The following is a 15435-nucleotide window of genomic DNA, read 5'->3' on the forward strand; positions in this document are numbered from 1 at the left end:
GTTAACTCGATGTACTTCTGTAGATATCACTCACCTCATGGACACTTATGCTGGAATAAGGGTTATTCTGGTGTAACTATATTGGTTTAAATTCACACCTTTGCTCATAGCTTTCCCACAAAGATGAGCCTCATTTCCACTAACAGTCAGGTACTTTATGGACCCCATCTCTGCAGTATCTAAGATAGACAGAGAGTCTTTCTTTGTCTTTCTGTAACTGTTTGGGCTTCCTGGGCTCTGAACAGGAATCTCCTTTGCCAACCCCTTGGCCCCCACACAAAAACAGGTGCAGCAGGGAAATCCATGGCCCAGGCATGCTAGTGTGGGTCATGTGGGCTTGAGTCTGCCCTGGCAGGATGAGAACACTGTGCTCGTTTGTTATCTCAGGACAGAGCTCGAGCTGACAGGAGAAGCACTGTTTCTCCAGTGACAATATTTTCCCAAGGAAATGGAGTTTAATAAATCTGAGGAGAGGACAGAAAGTAAGGGAAGGTCCCACTGTTCACTATTTATCAGGCGAGCCCCGTCAAGGAGTTCAGTACAGTGCAGATTTTGTCTTTCTGAAAAAGTAAATGATGTTTGCAGGGCACACTGATGAGACACACTGCAGCCAGCAGCCCCCTCATCATCTCTCTCTCCTGCCCCAAGCAAGAGGCCTATTTGCCCTTTCCCCAGCTCTCCCCAGAACCTTACAGGACCCAGCACAGTTCCCTGGCCCTTCTTTACTCCCAACCAGCAGAATACCCCCTGCCCTCCACTGACAGCCTCATGCTTGCCAGATCCCTGCCTGAGGGAGGGGCAGGAACCAGCTGCAGGGAGAGAGAGGTCCTGTTAGGTGCACAAGTTAGGGGAGATGCCAGCACAGGAGAAGGCAGTTCAGGACAGGTGTACCCCTTCCCAAGAGTCCTCAGCGTGCCCCATCTCCTAGCAGCTAGAGATCTTCTCCCCTCATCAGCAAAGAGTCAGCTGGCAACTTGAATGAAACTGTAACAACTGGTCAGCCCCCCAAGAGCTTAGATATCTGGGTCCTGGCCCTGTGTTGACCTCATTGCAACTATTTCCTTCGTGCTGGGGATCAGCCAGTAACCTAAGAGTTACCTAACCTAAGAGTTAATGCAGCTTTTAAAAAGGTTAGTCAAGTTACTGGCCTGTTAAGCCTCCTGAGCCAGGGAGTGGCCCTTAAGTTACGCTGGCTGATTAGTCCAGCATTCCCTCCATTAACGTTAGTCATGGGTGACCCTGCTGGTATTTGTGTGGCTTTAGCATGTCCCTCTGCCGGAATTCCATTTTGAGAGTGTTAGCGTCCCAGAAGACAGTCTGTGTTCATCCATATACAGGAGCTCACGACATTCCCATACTCTTATGGTTAAGTCATGAGCAGCCAAACAGACTGTAAAGTTCAAAATGCTTCTCAGAGTGAAATTACACACACACATCTAGGGTGACTGCCTTTATCAACATGGAAGCGGGGAGTTTATTTTCCCTAGTTCAGACAATTTTTTTGTGATCGAGAGAGAGTTGTTACCTGAAACCACAGCTCAGCAGAATAGTACAAATGGAACCTGGACACGTGAGCCATTAATCTTTGCTCAATCCCAGCTCTCGTTTCATGGGTTCAACACCTTCAACTGTGCAGCTAAATATACTACAAAATATCACGGTGACTTTTAGAGAAGAGAGGAAGAAGAGGAGAGAGAAGGAATTCATTTATTCAAAATCAAGAGCAGCAAATCCCAGACCAGGGAAAAGAGGGCCCCTGTGGCCAAGTCTGAAGCACATTGGTATAGCAGATCACAGTAGATTCAGAACAGAGGTGGGTCTGAAGATGAGAAAAATTTATTTAGCTGCAGATGCAGCACTCCATTCCATGGTAAAGTGTAACAGGCGCAGGATGCAGGACTCTCTGTTTGACCCTAGAGAGCTGGCTGCATAGGGAGGCCCTAGAGAACTGCATGACAGAGACAGCCAATGCAAAGGATCCATGAAGCACCTCATTCAACACCTGTGTCTGTGGTAAACAGGGCATGCTGCTTTCAGCCATTACTACCTCTAGCCCTGCAGCCAGTTTAAAAGATGTGGAGAAAAAATGGGACACAACTATATTGTTATGAGAGCTGATAGAGGTGGCAAAATCTGTCCCAGAGTACAGGAATTTGAAAGGCATAGACAAACAGGCATCTGGGAATGTACTGCATTTGAGGCCCTTGGCAGGGAATCAGAAGACTTGGGTTCAATTCCTGGCTCAGCCACAGATCTGCCATCTGACCTTGGGCTGTAAAGTGAGGTGATACCACCTGCTTTGTGGGTGTCTCATGCAATTCGTTGCTATTTGTACAGTGCTTTGAAATCCCCAGAAGACACTATGGGTTCAGTTGTGAGACCTCCCGTGCATCCATGCAGCGGGAGAATAATAGCATGCAAGGAGCATGTGCTACCTGCATCATTGGAGCCTGCAGGGAAGGAGGAGGGGAATGGACCACCCCAGGGCTACTACTCTCATCCTGGGGAGGTGGGCAGGGAGTGGGTGGAGCCTTGGCACACCTGTGCTGGTGCAAAGGGGAAGCAATCTGTGCCAGCAAAAGGGCTGATAGATTACTCCCTCCCTGGAACAAGGTGGGGCAATGCATCTACATGCTGTCCCCTACTCAGGCTGGATTGTAGAGTTACAGTCCAGCCCTATAGAAATTATTACATTTACCGCTATCATTTGTATATAAAGAGAAGTGTTTTATTAATAAGTGAGCAAGTGGGGAGGGAGAGAATCTTTTCTGAAGGGAAGCCAGAGCTGACTTCAGACAGATCAGGAACAAAGACCCATGCAGAACAGCTGCTGCTCCTCATTCAGAGAGGAAGGATGACAGTCTGCCCTTTGTTATCAGAGAGGCCACAGAGAGGAGGGATGATAGGATGAGGGCGGAAGGACAAGAGCAACAGGAAACTCGTATTGTTGCAAGAGCACCGACAACCAGTGACAAACTTTCTCTTTAGAGACTCTTTTGCAGACAGTGTAGAATCCTGCTATGGGGATAGGTCAAGACCAATGTCTACATTCATGTCGTTAAAACACTGAACTTCCAAGATCAGACATGCACAAGGAATCAAATTCTCCATCTGGGAATGGGGGAGTGAATTTTGCTAGGTATTCTAATACAACAGCAGGTTCAATCAGGCACTCCTGTGGGCTGTAGTGTCCTTTCCCTGCAGCTGAGTGGTATTCAAGCATGGAAAATTCTTTCCCTCATTTGATGGAATCAAGGAAAAGCTGATCATTTAAATGTAAGGTAAATGTCTTACAACCAAATCCTCACTGATGTGGATTACAAATACAAGGGGCAAATATATCAGCTTTTTACAGGAAATGGCTTTTGGAGGTCATTTTTCATCCATACAGCCATGAACACTAAAAACCAAATTCTAGTGCATAATCATATTCTTTGTTCATACTTCCTCCTGACAGTTGTATGAAAACAGAATCTCTTTGCTTAGGAATTTCGGCTCTTCATGCTTCTATCCCCTGTCTAATCCCCACAGTCCATAATCCTCTCCACAGCAACACAGTGGAATGTCAGAGGATACTTGACCACCACCACTTATATAGCTCCTTTCCTGGGAGGATCTTGAAGCACTTTACAAAAATTAACAAGCATCACATCACGTCTGCGGGCTAGACGATTATTCATTAATATGAATAAAAAGTTATGGGATCAATGCAGGAATCACTGGATGAAATTCTATGTCCTGCGCTAGGCAGGGGTCAGACCAGATGATCATAATGGTTCCTTCTGACCTTATAATCTAGTAAACTTCTAAACAAAGATCCTGTTTTCATCATGTTTCCCCAGCAGTAAAAACACATCTAGGAAATGCAAGAAGAAAAGATGCAAAACTAGAGTTCTCTTCAAACAGAATTTTTTCCAAGGTTCACAGATTCTTAGGTTTTCCTTTTCATTTCAAGCAAACCAAGTTTCCAGTATACTTAAATCATATGTATTATAAATCAATCCTGCATCTTACTAGGGAACATTTACAATTATACAAAAAATTATACAATTTTTAAGAAACTGTAACAAATCTGTTCCTTAAACCTACTGCTATCCAATATGAAAAATGATGTTAGTCACCACATAGAGTGACACAAACATTGTGTACCTTCCATTCTTCAAGAGCCTGTTTCCTTCTCTCCCAATACACATATATTTGTGTCTCAATTTACTATGGATAGTACATTTATAGGATATTTCCTACCCACATTTAGGCTATATACAGGCACTAAAAGAGCATAAAGATGTAAAGCCACAAATCAACATACAATATGTGTTCCCACATATATATCCCACTCATTCTAGTTCTGGTCCAATTCACACAAGCTAACAGCTGAGCTAACACTTTCTGTCAAGAAACATAAGCACAGAAAAGCTGTCAGACATGGAAATCAGCGCAACATAACACGAGATTTGGCTATTCCAGCTCATGTCAATCGGTGATGCACCAATAAAGCAATGTGAATTTACACCAGTTGAGGATCTGCCCCATGAAATCTGCATCTCTCACAGCTGCTCCAAAATGTGTGATGTGTACAGAGATTTATTAACAAATACAGCTATTCTGGGCTATAAAAGAGGCTGTGATGTATGTTGTATATTTTGGTTTCTTTGCAGCTGCGCACAAATCACCTGGCAACTAACCTGCACCATCAGGAGTGATGGTTCCCAGCTTCACTGCTAAGGGATAGCCCATCTCTTTGTAGTGTTCCAGTGCGTGTCCGTTTCCCCCACTGCCATCGAAGAACCATTTCCCGCACAGCACTGAGCCGTCCGTCAGGTTCAGCCAGAGGTTCTCCCGCAGGTCACACTTCGAGCACTTCCAGCCACTGAAAGTAAAGCAAAAGAAAGTGATCAGTGCTACAACCCAAAACGCTGACGTTTGAGTCCATAAACAAAAGCCCACCATCTACCAACGTGGAGTACAAGGGAGTCTCACAGCTGGGTCATTTGGCTTAGGACCAGCTTCTTGCGTTGCCCACATGGACCTCCAAAGTCACAAAACACAGGCAGCTCCTGCAGTGAGCCTTTTTCTGAAGCGCGCTGGTCGCCAAACAAACACGCCCTGGCGCCCTACCTGGGGGGAATCCTAACGCCGTTGTCTATCTGTACAAGCGTTTTGGCGTGTTTGGATACTTGTAGCTCTTCTTCCCACGAGTCCGGGTCCTGCTTTCGGTAGGGAGATTTTGAACTGAGGACTGCATCACAAGCTATTGTTACCTGTAAAATGAAGCCAAATAAAGCAGGGAGGTCAAACTCAAAAAATAACCCATCTGACAGTTCTTAGAAGGCAAAACTGAAAAGCCTCTGTCAAAGGGGCGCTAGCTACCATTGAAAGTCACAGGGAGTAAGGCACCTAGCTGCCTTTTGTGCCTTTGAAAGTCTCCCCCTTTGTAAATAAACTCTCTTCATGTTCCCAAGCCACTAAATAGACCAATGCACATTCTACCCTCAGTTGCATCTGTGCAGCCCCAGTAAAGTCCGTCAGCTGGGTATGACTGAAGGCAGAATCAGGACCTCTATGTTCTGGCTCAAAAAATAACAAATACGTTTCCAGTTGAAAAGGATATTTGGAAAAACAAGCAAAAGTCTCCTTTATTTCCCAAGGGAAAAAATCTTGATGGTTCTTTGTTTCTCCTGAAAGAACTGAGTAGGCCATTGTCCGGAGAGGGCTAATGCTAGCTTGGTTTTAGAGCTGGTAGCAACAAACCTAAAGGAACTCAGAGTCAATGTTTATGCCCAGTTCAAGGATCTGGCTAGAACTAAGGACCCGAATCAGCAAGATATTGAAGCAAATGCATAACATGACGTCAACATGCACACAAGTTCTTTGCAGAATGACAGCCATTACCATCATTACTATAGCAGGTCAGGTTTCAGAGTAGCAGCCGTATTAGTCTGTATTCGCAAAAAGAAGAGGAGTACTTGTGGCACCTTAGAGACTAACCAATTTATTTGAGCATAAGCTTTCGTGAGCTAGAGCTCACTTCATCGGCTGCATCAATAAATTGCTTAAATAAATTGGTTAGTCTCTAAGGTGCAACGAGTACTCTTCTTCATTTTATAGCAGGTCAGGGACCACAATAAAATATGCTGGTTTAAAAATAAACAGTGTGTTTTCTCTGCAACAGCTGATAACAGGACATTTTCTTATACTCTCTAAACTAGCTAAGGTGCTTGCAAGCTGTCAACTCTTACCCCTATATACACAGCATACCCGTGTAGTGTGGGTTTTTTAATGAGTTTACACATCGCATAAGAATGCTTTCCTTTAACCCGTAACTCCACAGGTTTCTCCATAAAGACACACTGTGAAATAGCTTAGAGCCCAAATGTAGATTGCGTATCCTTTTCTTTTAAAACACAAACCTGAATATCAAGAGAAATGCTTTTAAATTTTGCTTTTTTATTTTAATGAAACCAGTTTGCTTCGATTTTAAACATTTCCATGCAGAGTTTGTAACCCAACCATTACAGCAGCATTGTGATAACTTATAGGAACCAGAAAGTGAAACTCACAAGTCTGGTTTCATTGTCCCAGCACAGAGGCATACAAACGACAAACCAACAGCATTAACTTCAAAGTGTAAATTAAATTATTATAACTGAAAGAATACCTAATACATTATCTAAGGAATTATTAATAACATGTGTAAGAACATGTGGGTTTTTGTAAATAAATATTTGATTTATTGCCTGTGGCAACCCTTGAGCCAAGCTAATAAAAACAGATTATCTTCCAATTTATGTGTTACATTCTTTGGCCCCAATCCAATAGAACTACTCATGTGATTAAAGTTCAGCAGGTGGGTAAGTGTTTGCAGGTTTGGGGCTTTTCTTTGGCCCAAACTTTCTGAAGTGGCCTCTGATTTTGGATACCCATCTTGAGACATCTTGTTCCTGATTTTCAGAAGCGCTGAGCACCCACAACATCAACTGAAGTCAATGGGAATTGGGGTTTCTCAGTCTCTGAATATTAAGCCCTTTGATGCCTCAAATAGTGTATCCAAAACCGAGTGTCCTTTGGAAAACATGGGCCTTCTTTTGATAGTGCAGATAACAGAACAAAAATGCAGAAACAGATGCAGCAGTCAATTCTCAACATGACTCAGTACTTCTGTACAAAGCACTGCCAACCCTCACATCTGCTGCAGGGGAATTCCCAAGCCTTCAATCCCCATCACCTGTTTGCAGCTTCCTTAAACTCTCTTTTCTCTCTACTTGGGATGGCCAGAATCTCCCTCCTCCCTCCCTAAACGCCCTCCACCTTCTCCCCATCACTGGTGCCAAGTTCTGTAGCATGTTCTAATCCCTCAGTTTGCTTCAGCAACCCAACTACCACCTGCCTTCACTGACCCACACACTCACCTCCCACTTCCTCTCTCAATACCAGCAGGCCTTCTCTCCCCCTGCCTCAGCAATCAGACCCCTGACCTCCCTAACTACCACCCCAGCCCCCATCTCCTCCAACTTCACTGAATGCTTATCTACACATGTAGACTCTGTTGCTCCTCCAGCTTCATCCTGCTGCCTCCGCTTTCCACACCACTCAACCTGCACTCTCTGAAGTCTCTAGCAACCGCATCCTAGCCAGATCTCAGGGTCTCATCATCAGCTTCATCCTCTCTGCTGCTTTGGACTGTCCCATACACTCCTTTTCAACATTTCTGCCTCCCCGGGTTTTTGCCCCTCTCCAGTCCAACAAGACAGCTGTTAAGATCCTCTTCCTCGCCCATCACCATCTAACCTCACCCCTCTGAATCCCTCCACCGGCTCCCCCTTCTCCATCTCAAAGTTCAAGATTCTCGCTCTTGCGTGCAAGACCCTGCATAACTCTGCCATCTGTTCTTAACTGCCCTGGTCTCTTTTGCTTCACCCCTCTCTAACCTCCTCAACACTGTCAAAAAGCTAGTCTCCACACACCATGGGTCCACTTCTCCCAGCACAGTCTTTACTCTTTCTTCCACCACCCAGAGGTGATGCATAAGGCCACTGTCCTCTCCCCACTGAAATCCCTCCAGTAGAACAGCTTTGGGGGGAGAAGAAAGGAGAGACAGGACATACAGGGAAGGAAGTAGAGAATACAATAGAGAGAAAGGGTAGGGGAGCAAAAGGAGAAGAATGGCCTGCTAATTAAGGCGCTAGCCTGAGACACAGGAGACCTGAGTTCAATTCCTTGCTCTGCCATAACTTCCTGTGTGACTGTGGGCAAGTTACCACGTTAGTCTCTCGGTGCCTCAGGTCCCGATCTGTAAAATGGGGCACTTCCCTACCATATAGGGGTGATAGGAGGATAAATATATTAATTGTGAGGTTCTGAGATACTACAGTGATGAGGGCTATATAAGTGCCCCAAGAAGGAAGAGAGGGGTCAAAAACAGATAATCAAGGCAAAGCATGAAGACATGATAACAGTCTTCAAGTACATGAAACGTTGTTATAAAGAGGAGGGTGATAAATTGTGATCCTTAATCACTGAGGACAGGACAAGTGTAATGGGCTTAAACTGCAGCAAGGAAAAATTAGGTTAGATGTTAGGAAAAACTTTCTAACTGTCAGGGTGGTTTAGCACTGGAACAAATTACCTAGGAAGGTTGTGGAATCCCCATCATTGGAGACTTTTAAGAACAGGTTAGACAAACACCTGTCAGGGACACTCTAAATCAGTGGTTCCCAAACTGGGATTCATGAACCCCTGGGGGTTCTCAGAAAAAATTCTCTAATGGCGGAGAGAGCTGTCCCTAGGGACCCTGGGCAGCACAGGGCCAGCAGCCCGAAGCCCCTGGACTTCCAAGAGCTAAGCAGATCAAAGCAAGCGTATCTATCACACTGAGGAGATTTCAACTTCAAGACTCCTTATAAGAAATGGAAAGGGAGGTAGATATTTTTTGCTGTTTTTAAAATTGAATAGGCAGCTAGTATTGTTTTAAAAATTATTATGAAGAACAAGTTTAAGCTTTGTAAGTTGTAAGTGCGTTGTTTGCCTGGACTGCTCAAGACCTGAATGCTTGTGTAGGAGGAACTCTTTGAGTTAGCTTCTTAAATCCTTCATTCTGTTTCACATCTGATACTCCTTGATGAAACATAGGAGCCTTGTCTTATAACAAGCTTATTCAAAGTGATACAAGCTATGAAAGTGAGATCTTGGAAGAGTGTTGCCGTTTTCATAATGTAATAAAAATACTGTAACGATAAATAATAAATAATAACAAATAGTGTGTAATAAGCATAGCATAAAAACAAATTTTAAATTTCCAAGATCACTGCTTTTATAATTTATACTCAGGTAAAGGAGAAAATCCCTGGAAATATTCATTTTTAGGAGGAGGTTCGCGAGACTTGACATTTTCGTGAAAGGGGTTCACAGGTTGTTAAAGTTTGGGAACCACTGGTCTAGATAAATACTTAGTCCTGCCTCAGTCGTACATTACTATGATTCTAAGAGATAAACCATTGGCCATAGAACAAGACAGAATAAGTGGAGTGAATCAGGAAGAGGAAGACGGTAAAACAGAAGCATGACACAGATGGAGTAAGTCACATTTTTTCAAATGCCTCCCCTTTGCCTAATTTCCCCATGCAGGGGATGAGAGAGACCCTGATAGTAAAAATAACCAACATACACATGAGCAAACAAACCCCTGTATCCATAAAAAATGAACTTGGAGTCAATTCCTACTCTGCCACCAGTAGCACACACTCACTGACCAGTGCTGGCAACTCCTCTATATTTGGTAATGGAATTTCATAGTGATCTGGAAATATAACAAGTTTGGCTTCATCTTCATACTCAAAATCATCATTGTTTAAATCGCCATTTGTTTCTAGATCTGCAAAAGAGAGAGAGAGAGAACGTAAGGAGATGATAAACTGTTAAGGAAACTAAAAAAATGTTTAGACTGAAATCTGACAATTTATCTGGGGGGAAAAGCTGAGGAACAAAGTATCCATCCTGAGTTAATACTCATTCACAATCACAGCTGCGCTGGCCGCTGAGTACAGCAGCCATCGTTGTGTTGTTACGGACATTGCACTTTGGGAAGTAGATAAGATCCTGGTATTCTTTTGGGTTACTCATTAAGAACAAGAACATAATGCATTCTGGTAGCATCTTTCATCTAGGTCTCAAAGCACTTTACAAACACTGAGGCTTTGTCTGTATTGGAAAGTTTTACCCATTATATCAATATAGTCATACCAGTGTGACCCTCCATGTGGACACACCTATTCCAATATAGAGTGGCTTTCTTTGGTTTAGATTAAACGCCTTCCCATGCAACATGAACTAAACCAAAAAAGGCACGCGTAATGTAATAAAAGCGTGTACACTGGGGTTTATACCTGTATAGCTATATAATTTAAATTCACACCTTCGATTTTAGCAAAAACACTTTTCCCTGTAGACAAGAATAATCGAAGTCTCACATCATTCCCCATGAAGTATTACGAACAAATGAGGAAGGTGAAGTACAGAGAAGCAGAGGCCAACATTTTCAAAAGTAGTTTTTAATTTTGATGCCTCATTTTTGGGGGCCCCGACTTGAGCCCCCCAGATTTTCAGAGGTGTTGAGAACATGAACCTACTATTCACTCCCGCACCTCCCATTCTCTGCCCCTGGGGCTGTGGTTGCTCAGAAGCTCTGAAAATCAAGACGCACATGCCTCACATTATGCCACATGCCCCAAAATGGAAGTGCACAAAAGCAGAGGGCCTCTTGGGGAAATGTTGGCTGTGATCTGCCCATCAGTGGGTGGCCAACTTAACGATACCGAGCAATTTGGGTAAGGTGAACTAACTTCCCTTCCTAACCAATAACACATGAACGTAGAATAAAAGAAGCTGATGGGTGTTGCAGTGACCATTTGCCTGCTCTCCTGGTGCCTTCTTGGACACATATGAATACGGAAGATGATACACTGAGATCCACAGCCGAAAAGTCCCAAGTATTATTATTATAGGAAACTAAATGCTCAAGATTAACTGGGTTAACAAGCAGTAATATTTACATGAGATTTGGGTGCTTTTATCATCTTTCATTTCCCTTCCTTTATGCTATGCAGATTTTATAAGATGAAGCCACAAAAAGGAGCAGCGTAAGGAGAGTGAGAAGTAAAAACATGACAGTGTTGCAGTTTTCATGGAAGTCAATGGACATTTTCCCATCAACATGATGGAAGCAGAATCCATCTAGACATCAGGTTTCTACTGTCACATGAAGAAGAGAACATCTGGCCTGAGGTGGTGGATAGCTGACTCAGGTTGGCCCTCATTTGTTCTCAAGGTACATACATAATTTTTACTGATCTACTTAAATGTTAAACAAGCACTGGCATCAACCACTGCACATGTGGAATGTACGAAATCTCGGGTAAGGTGAAGATGAAAGGTGCATGAGTTAAATTACACCCTCTACTTATCCACAGAACAGTCACAGAATAAACAGAATGACTAGGAGCTTCTCCCAAACTCTCACACTAATACACCTCAATCGGACCTGGAGGGATCACCTCTAGGGACAACAATAATCCAGGCTCCATTGAGTCCTTGGCTCTCTGCTGAGGCTGCCAAACCAGGATCAGTTAGTGCCAACTGGGGTTTTAATAATGTGACCACTTGTCTAATAACAACTGGCCCAACCCCACCAACCCACTGCACATAGTCTGAAAAGACAGCCAACAGCAACCTTTAATCACTAACAATCTGGGCTAGATTAAAACAGATGATCTAGAGGAGAGACTAACCCATTACCAACTCCCTGGCTAGCCAATTCTCTCAATAATCCTTTTCCTTAAAAATCATTTTCACAGCAGTCTACTACGGATCACCCAATAACTCCACTACAACCCAGCGCGTCTTTAACATTTCCCATTTCAACCCTTGATTCTGAAGGAATTCTATGGATCCAAACACAATGCTAAACTTTTTCAGAATGCACCTAAAAATAACTTATCTGTTCTTAAAGAAAAATCAAACTGAACAACCTCAAGCCACGGAGGTGTGTGACACCAAACCATGCTGAAGTTCAGTAATGCCCAAGACACTGACAAGTGGCCACCGTCCATAAGGCTAAACAGTTTAAACACACAGTGTCTCTAGGTAACTCCAGAAATGTTATGCTCCAGTTCCCGAAAGCAGCTAAAATATCCAGCATATATCAACATAGGTGTGGAGAAGGTAAGTCATCCCATTTGGAGCCTGTAACGATGCATTTCAATCAGCCACCAGAGGGCACTGGAGGATGGCTTACTCCAGTGGTTCTCAATCAGAGGTATATGTACTCCTGGGGGTACTCAGTGTTCTTCCAGGGGGTACATCAACTCATCTAGATATTTGCCTGGTTTTACAACAGGCTACACAAAAAGCACTAGCGAAGTCAGTACAAATTAAAATTTCATACAATGACTTGTTTATACTGCTTTATATACTGAAATGTAGTACAATAGTTATATTCCAATTGATTTATAATTATGTGATAAAAATGAGAAAGTCAGGAAATTTTTAAGTAATAGTGTACTGTGATATTTTTGTATTTTTGTCTGATTTTGTAAGCAAATAGTTTTTAAGTGAGGTGAAACTTGGGATACGCAAGACAAATCAGACTCCTGAAAGGGATACAGTAGTCTGGAAAGGTTGAGAGCCACTGGCTTACTCTGATCATTGCCAATACCTTTAGACATCTGTAAAGGCCTTTGATATTTTTTATTTCTTCACTTTACAGACATTAAGGATGATCAGCTGGTCTAGCATTAATGATCTGCTATATACAAATAGCAATGGCACGGCTCTTCTGGGTGTAAGAACCAGACTGACACCATCACTCCAAGCAGCCCATTTTGACCAAGCCCAATAACATTGACCTGACCTGGATTTGAACCGGTGACCTAGAGATGAAAGATTCCGTATCCCATTAGCAATCAATCCCTTGATGATGAGGGTAATGACGCACTTAGGAGTATCCCACCATTTTAGCTACAGTGAAGAAAGGGAAAAGGGGAAGTTTAATTTATCTTTTAAGGCTTCATGCCATTCAGATTGCTACAAGACCACGAAATTACATTCTCTCTGCACAATCGCCTCAGAAGCCTGACATACTGACTTCAAGGCAGCATGACAAAAAAAAGACATACACTGTTCCATCAGTGCTAGCGAAAGAATGAAGATTTAATTTGTGTTTTTTTGAAAAGGGACTATGCAAAATCAGCACCATCTCACTCAACACTTCTGCTCCATGTGGCCAAGATTTGCAAAACTGACTAGCCATTCTGGGTGCCTAACTTTGGGTGACTAACATCTTAAAGGGACCTGATTTTCAGAGGGTGAGTTCTCAGCACTTTAAGCCAGGCCTTTCTAAAAGGGGTCACTTGAGCATCTCAAAATCACTAGCCACTTTGGAAAACCCTGGCCTGTGCACATTCAGAGATGTTTAGTTCAGTGATAAAAATAAATTCTCCTTCCTTTTTATTTCCAATAACCCTGCAGAGCCAAAAACGCTGAGAGACGGTGAGTTCGTATCTGATCAACAGAACCATTAACTATGTTCTATTATGAGAGAACAGGGCTACCCCGGAGAAACTGCAGGCAGAATCTGCCTTCCACAATTGTTACTGGGGATTATGCGTGAGCAGGGAAGAACCCACTTGAATTTCAAAACTTAGGTTAGGTTTGCCGAGCCAGCAATTGGGGGAAAAAAATCTATTTTTACTTGTAAATCGAGCAAATTTTATTTAGAAATCAATGTAACTTGAGTAGCAAGGAATGCTGGGAAGCCACTTTCCCACACAATCCCTTTCCAGGTGAAGGCAACACTTCAAGATGCCTGAATACCATGAGCCCAGGAACCCCTGTGTAGTAATGGGCTTACTTTAGCTCTGAGGTCTCACACAGGCACCAGACAACTGGTGTACAGCAATTCTGAAAGGCTGCTACATTGATGCTGAACCCACACAGGGCAATGTATTTCCCTTCTAAGGGACCAGGAGCTTTATGAGGCTGTCATAGGCACAATTAAACATTGTAGTCATCAAAACAGAGCACCCACGGGTCACAAAGAGCGTGCTGAGGGAGAGGACGAAAGGGAAGGCAAAATAACCAATGCTCTAAGTGGAGGCCAGGCTGGGATTGTTATTTTGGGCAAGAAGTCAGCAGGGTAAATTTACTCAGCTATCATCTGCCCAGCTCATAAGCATCACCCTAGTGATAGCGAGAAGTGCACTGCCGCTGGCTGACTGAAAACAGCAGCTGAGTGGGCTGTTGGTGGCAGAGAGTGCCGTAAACTAAGCCATTAGAGGGAAAAGAAGGGAGAAACACTTGACTGGACATGCCCAGATTAGATTTAGATGAGTTACCAACTGAACGCACTAATAATAGTGGCATAATTAGATCCCAGGCAGGACCCCCAAACAGGATGTCCACCGTGTGCGTGGTGATGCCTGTGTGTGAGACAGAGAGCTCCCTCATAACACAGATCAATGAGTTCGCAACCGATATTGAGGCCCTACAAAGGGGTCTTGAAAATCAAGTCTCATTTAGGGCTCAATCCAGATCCCATTGCCTTGAATGGCAGAGGCTCAAGCCCTTGAACCTCAAATCATTCCTTCCAGCTGCCCCCAAATTATCATGAATGCAGCATCTGTCTATTCAGATAAGCGAGCCATTTGGAACAAGGATTCGTCTTCAGACATGTCTGTAAAGCACCAAGCTCACTAGCAAAGCTATAAAAGAAATAGATAAATAATAAATATACTCTACAGCCATTTCATCCTGTTTGGTGAAAGGAAACCAAACTGCAGCACAACTGAGATTTTACAATGCTTCTCACTAGGATCCACTAAATCACTAACTATAAACTGGATAATATTTGCACGGTGCTTTGAAGATGTAAAGCATTAAGTACTATTTTTTACTATGAGGTATTTACCTCAGTTTAACACCATAGCGGTTAATATAATCATTATTTCCACTCCCACTGTACTATGGATTTTCTTCAAAATTACAAGTTAAGTAGCCAAGAAAACTAAGCCAACAAAATTAAAATCCCTAGTTGTATTCCTAATAATGTTAGGGTTAGTTATACTGATTTTATGTAAGTATGGTTGTTAATATGTTTTGTAGTCAGGGCTCCTACTTCCTATGGCTCTATCTAAAACAACAAATTATTAAAACTGCAATATTTGTAATCTCCTATTTTCTTTTCACTATATATGCTGTCTGTCCACCTTTCTGAATTTCACTTAAGTTTGGGTAATGAAACTAGAAAGTTACAATTTCACTCACTTCTTAGCCCGTTTCGCTTTTGGCTCTCATGTGCTGGCACACCTCTATTGTATTTAAGTTCACAAAGCTACAGGGGAATGTTTAAATCCTCAAATCACCATTTCTATTCATAGAGTAGTG

The 15435-nt window shown here is 43.0% G+C and overlaps 1 protein-coding gene across 2 annotated transcripts in view; it reads right to left on the reverse strand.

Annotated features, from left to right (window-relative positions):
- Window positions 1-15435, reverse strand: part of USP13 (ubiquitin specific peptidase 13) — an 80424-nt gene that overhangs the window by 39452 nt on the left and 25537 nt on the right. For both annotated transcript variants that reach the window (XM_073359304.1, XM_073359303.2), the window contains exons 4-6: window positions 9750-9871; window positions 5119-5261; window positions 4686-4870 (exon numbers count right to left, since the gene is read on the reverse strand). In XM_073359304.1, the coding sequence (XP_073215405.1) occupies window positions 4686-4870; window positions 5119-5261; window positions 9750-9871 (450 nt within the window). The remainder of the gene's footprint in view (window positions 1-4685; window positions 4871-5118; window positions 5262-9749; window positions 9872-15435) is intronic.

This window comes from Lepidochelys kempii, chromosome 9 (assembly GCF_965140285.1).
Source record: "Lepidochelys kempii isolate rLepKem1 chromosome 9, rLepKem1.hap1, whole genome shotgun sequence".
NCBI lineage: Eukaryota > Metazoa > Chordata > Testudines > Cheloniidae > Lepidochelys > Lepidochelys kempii.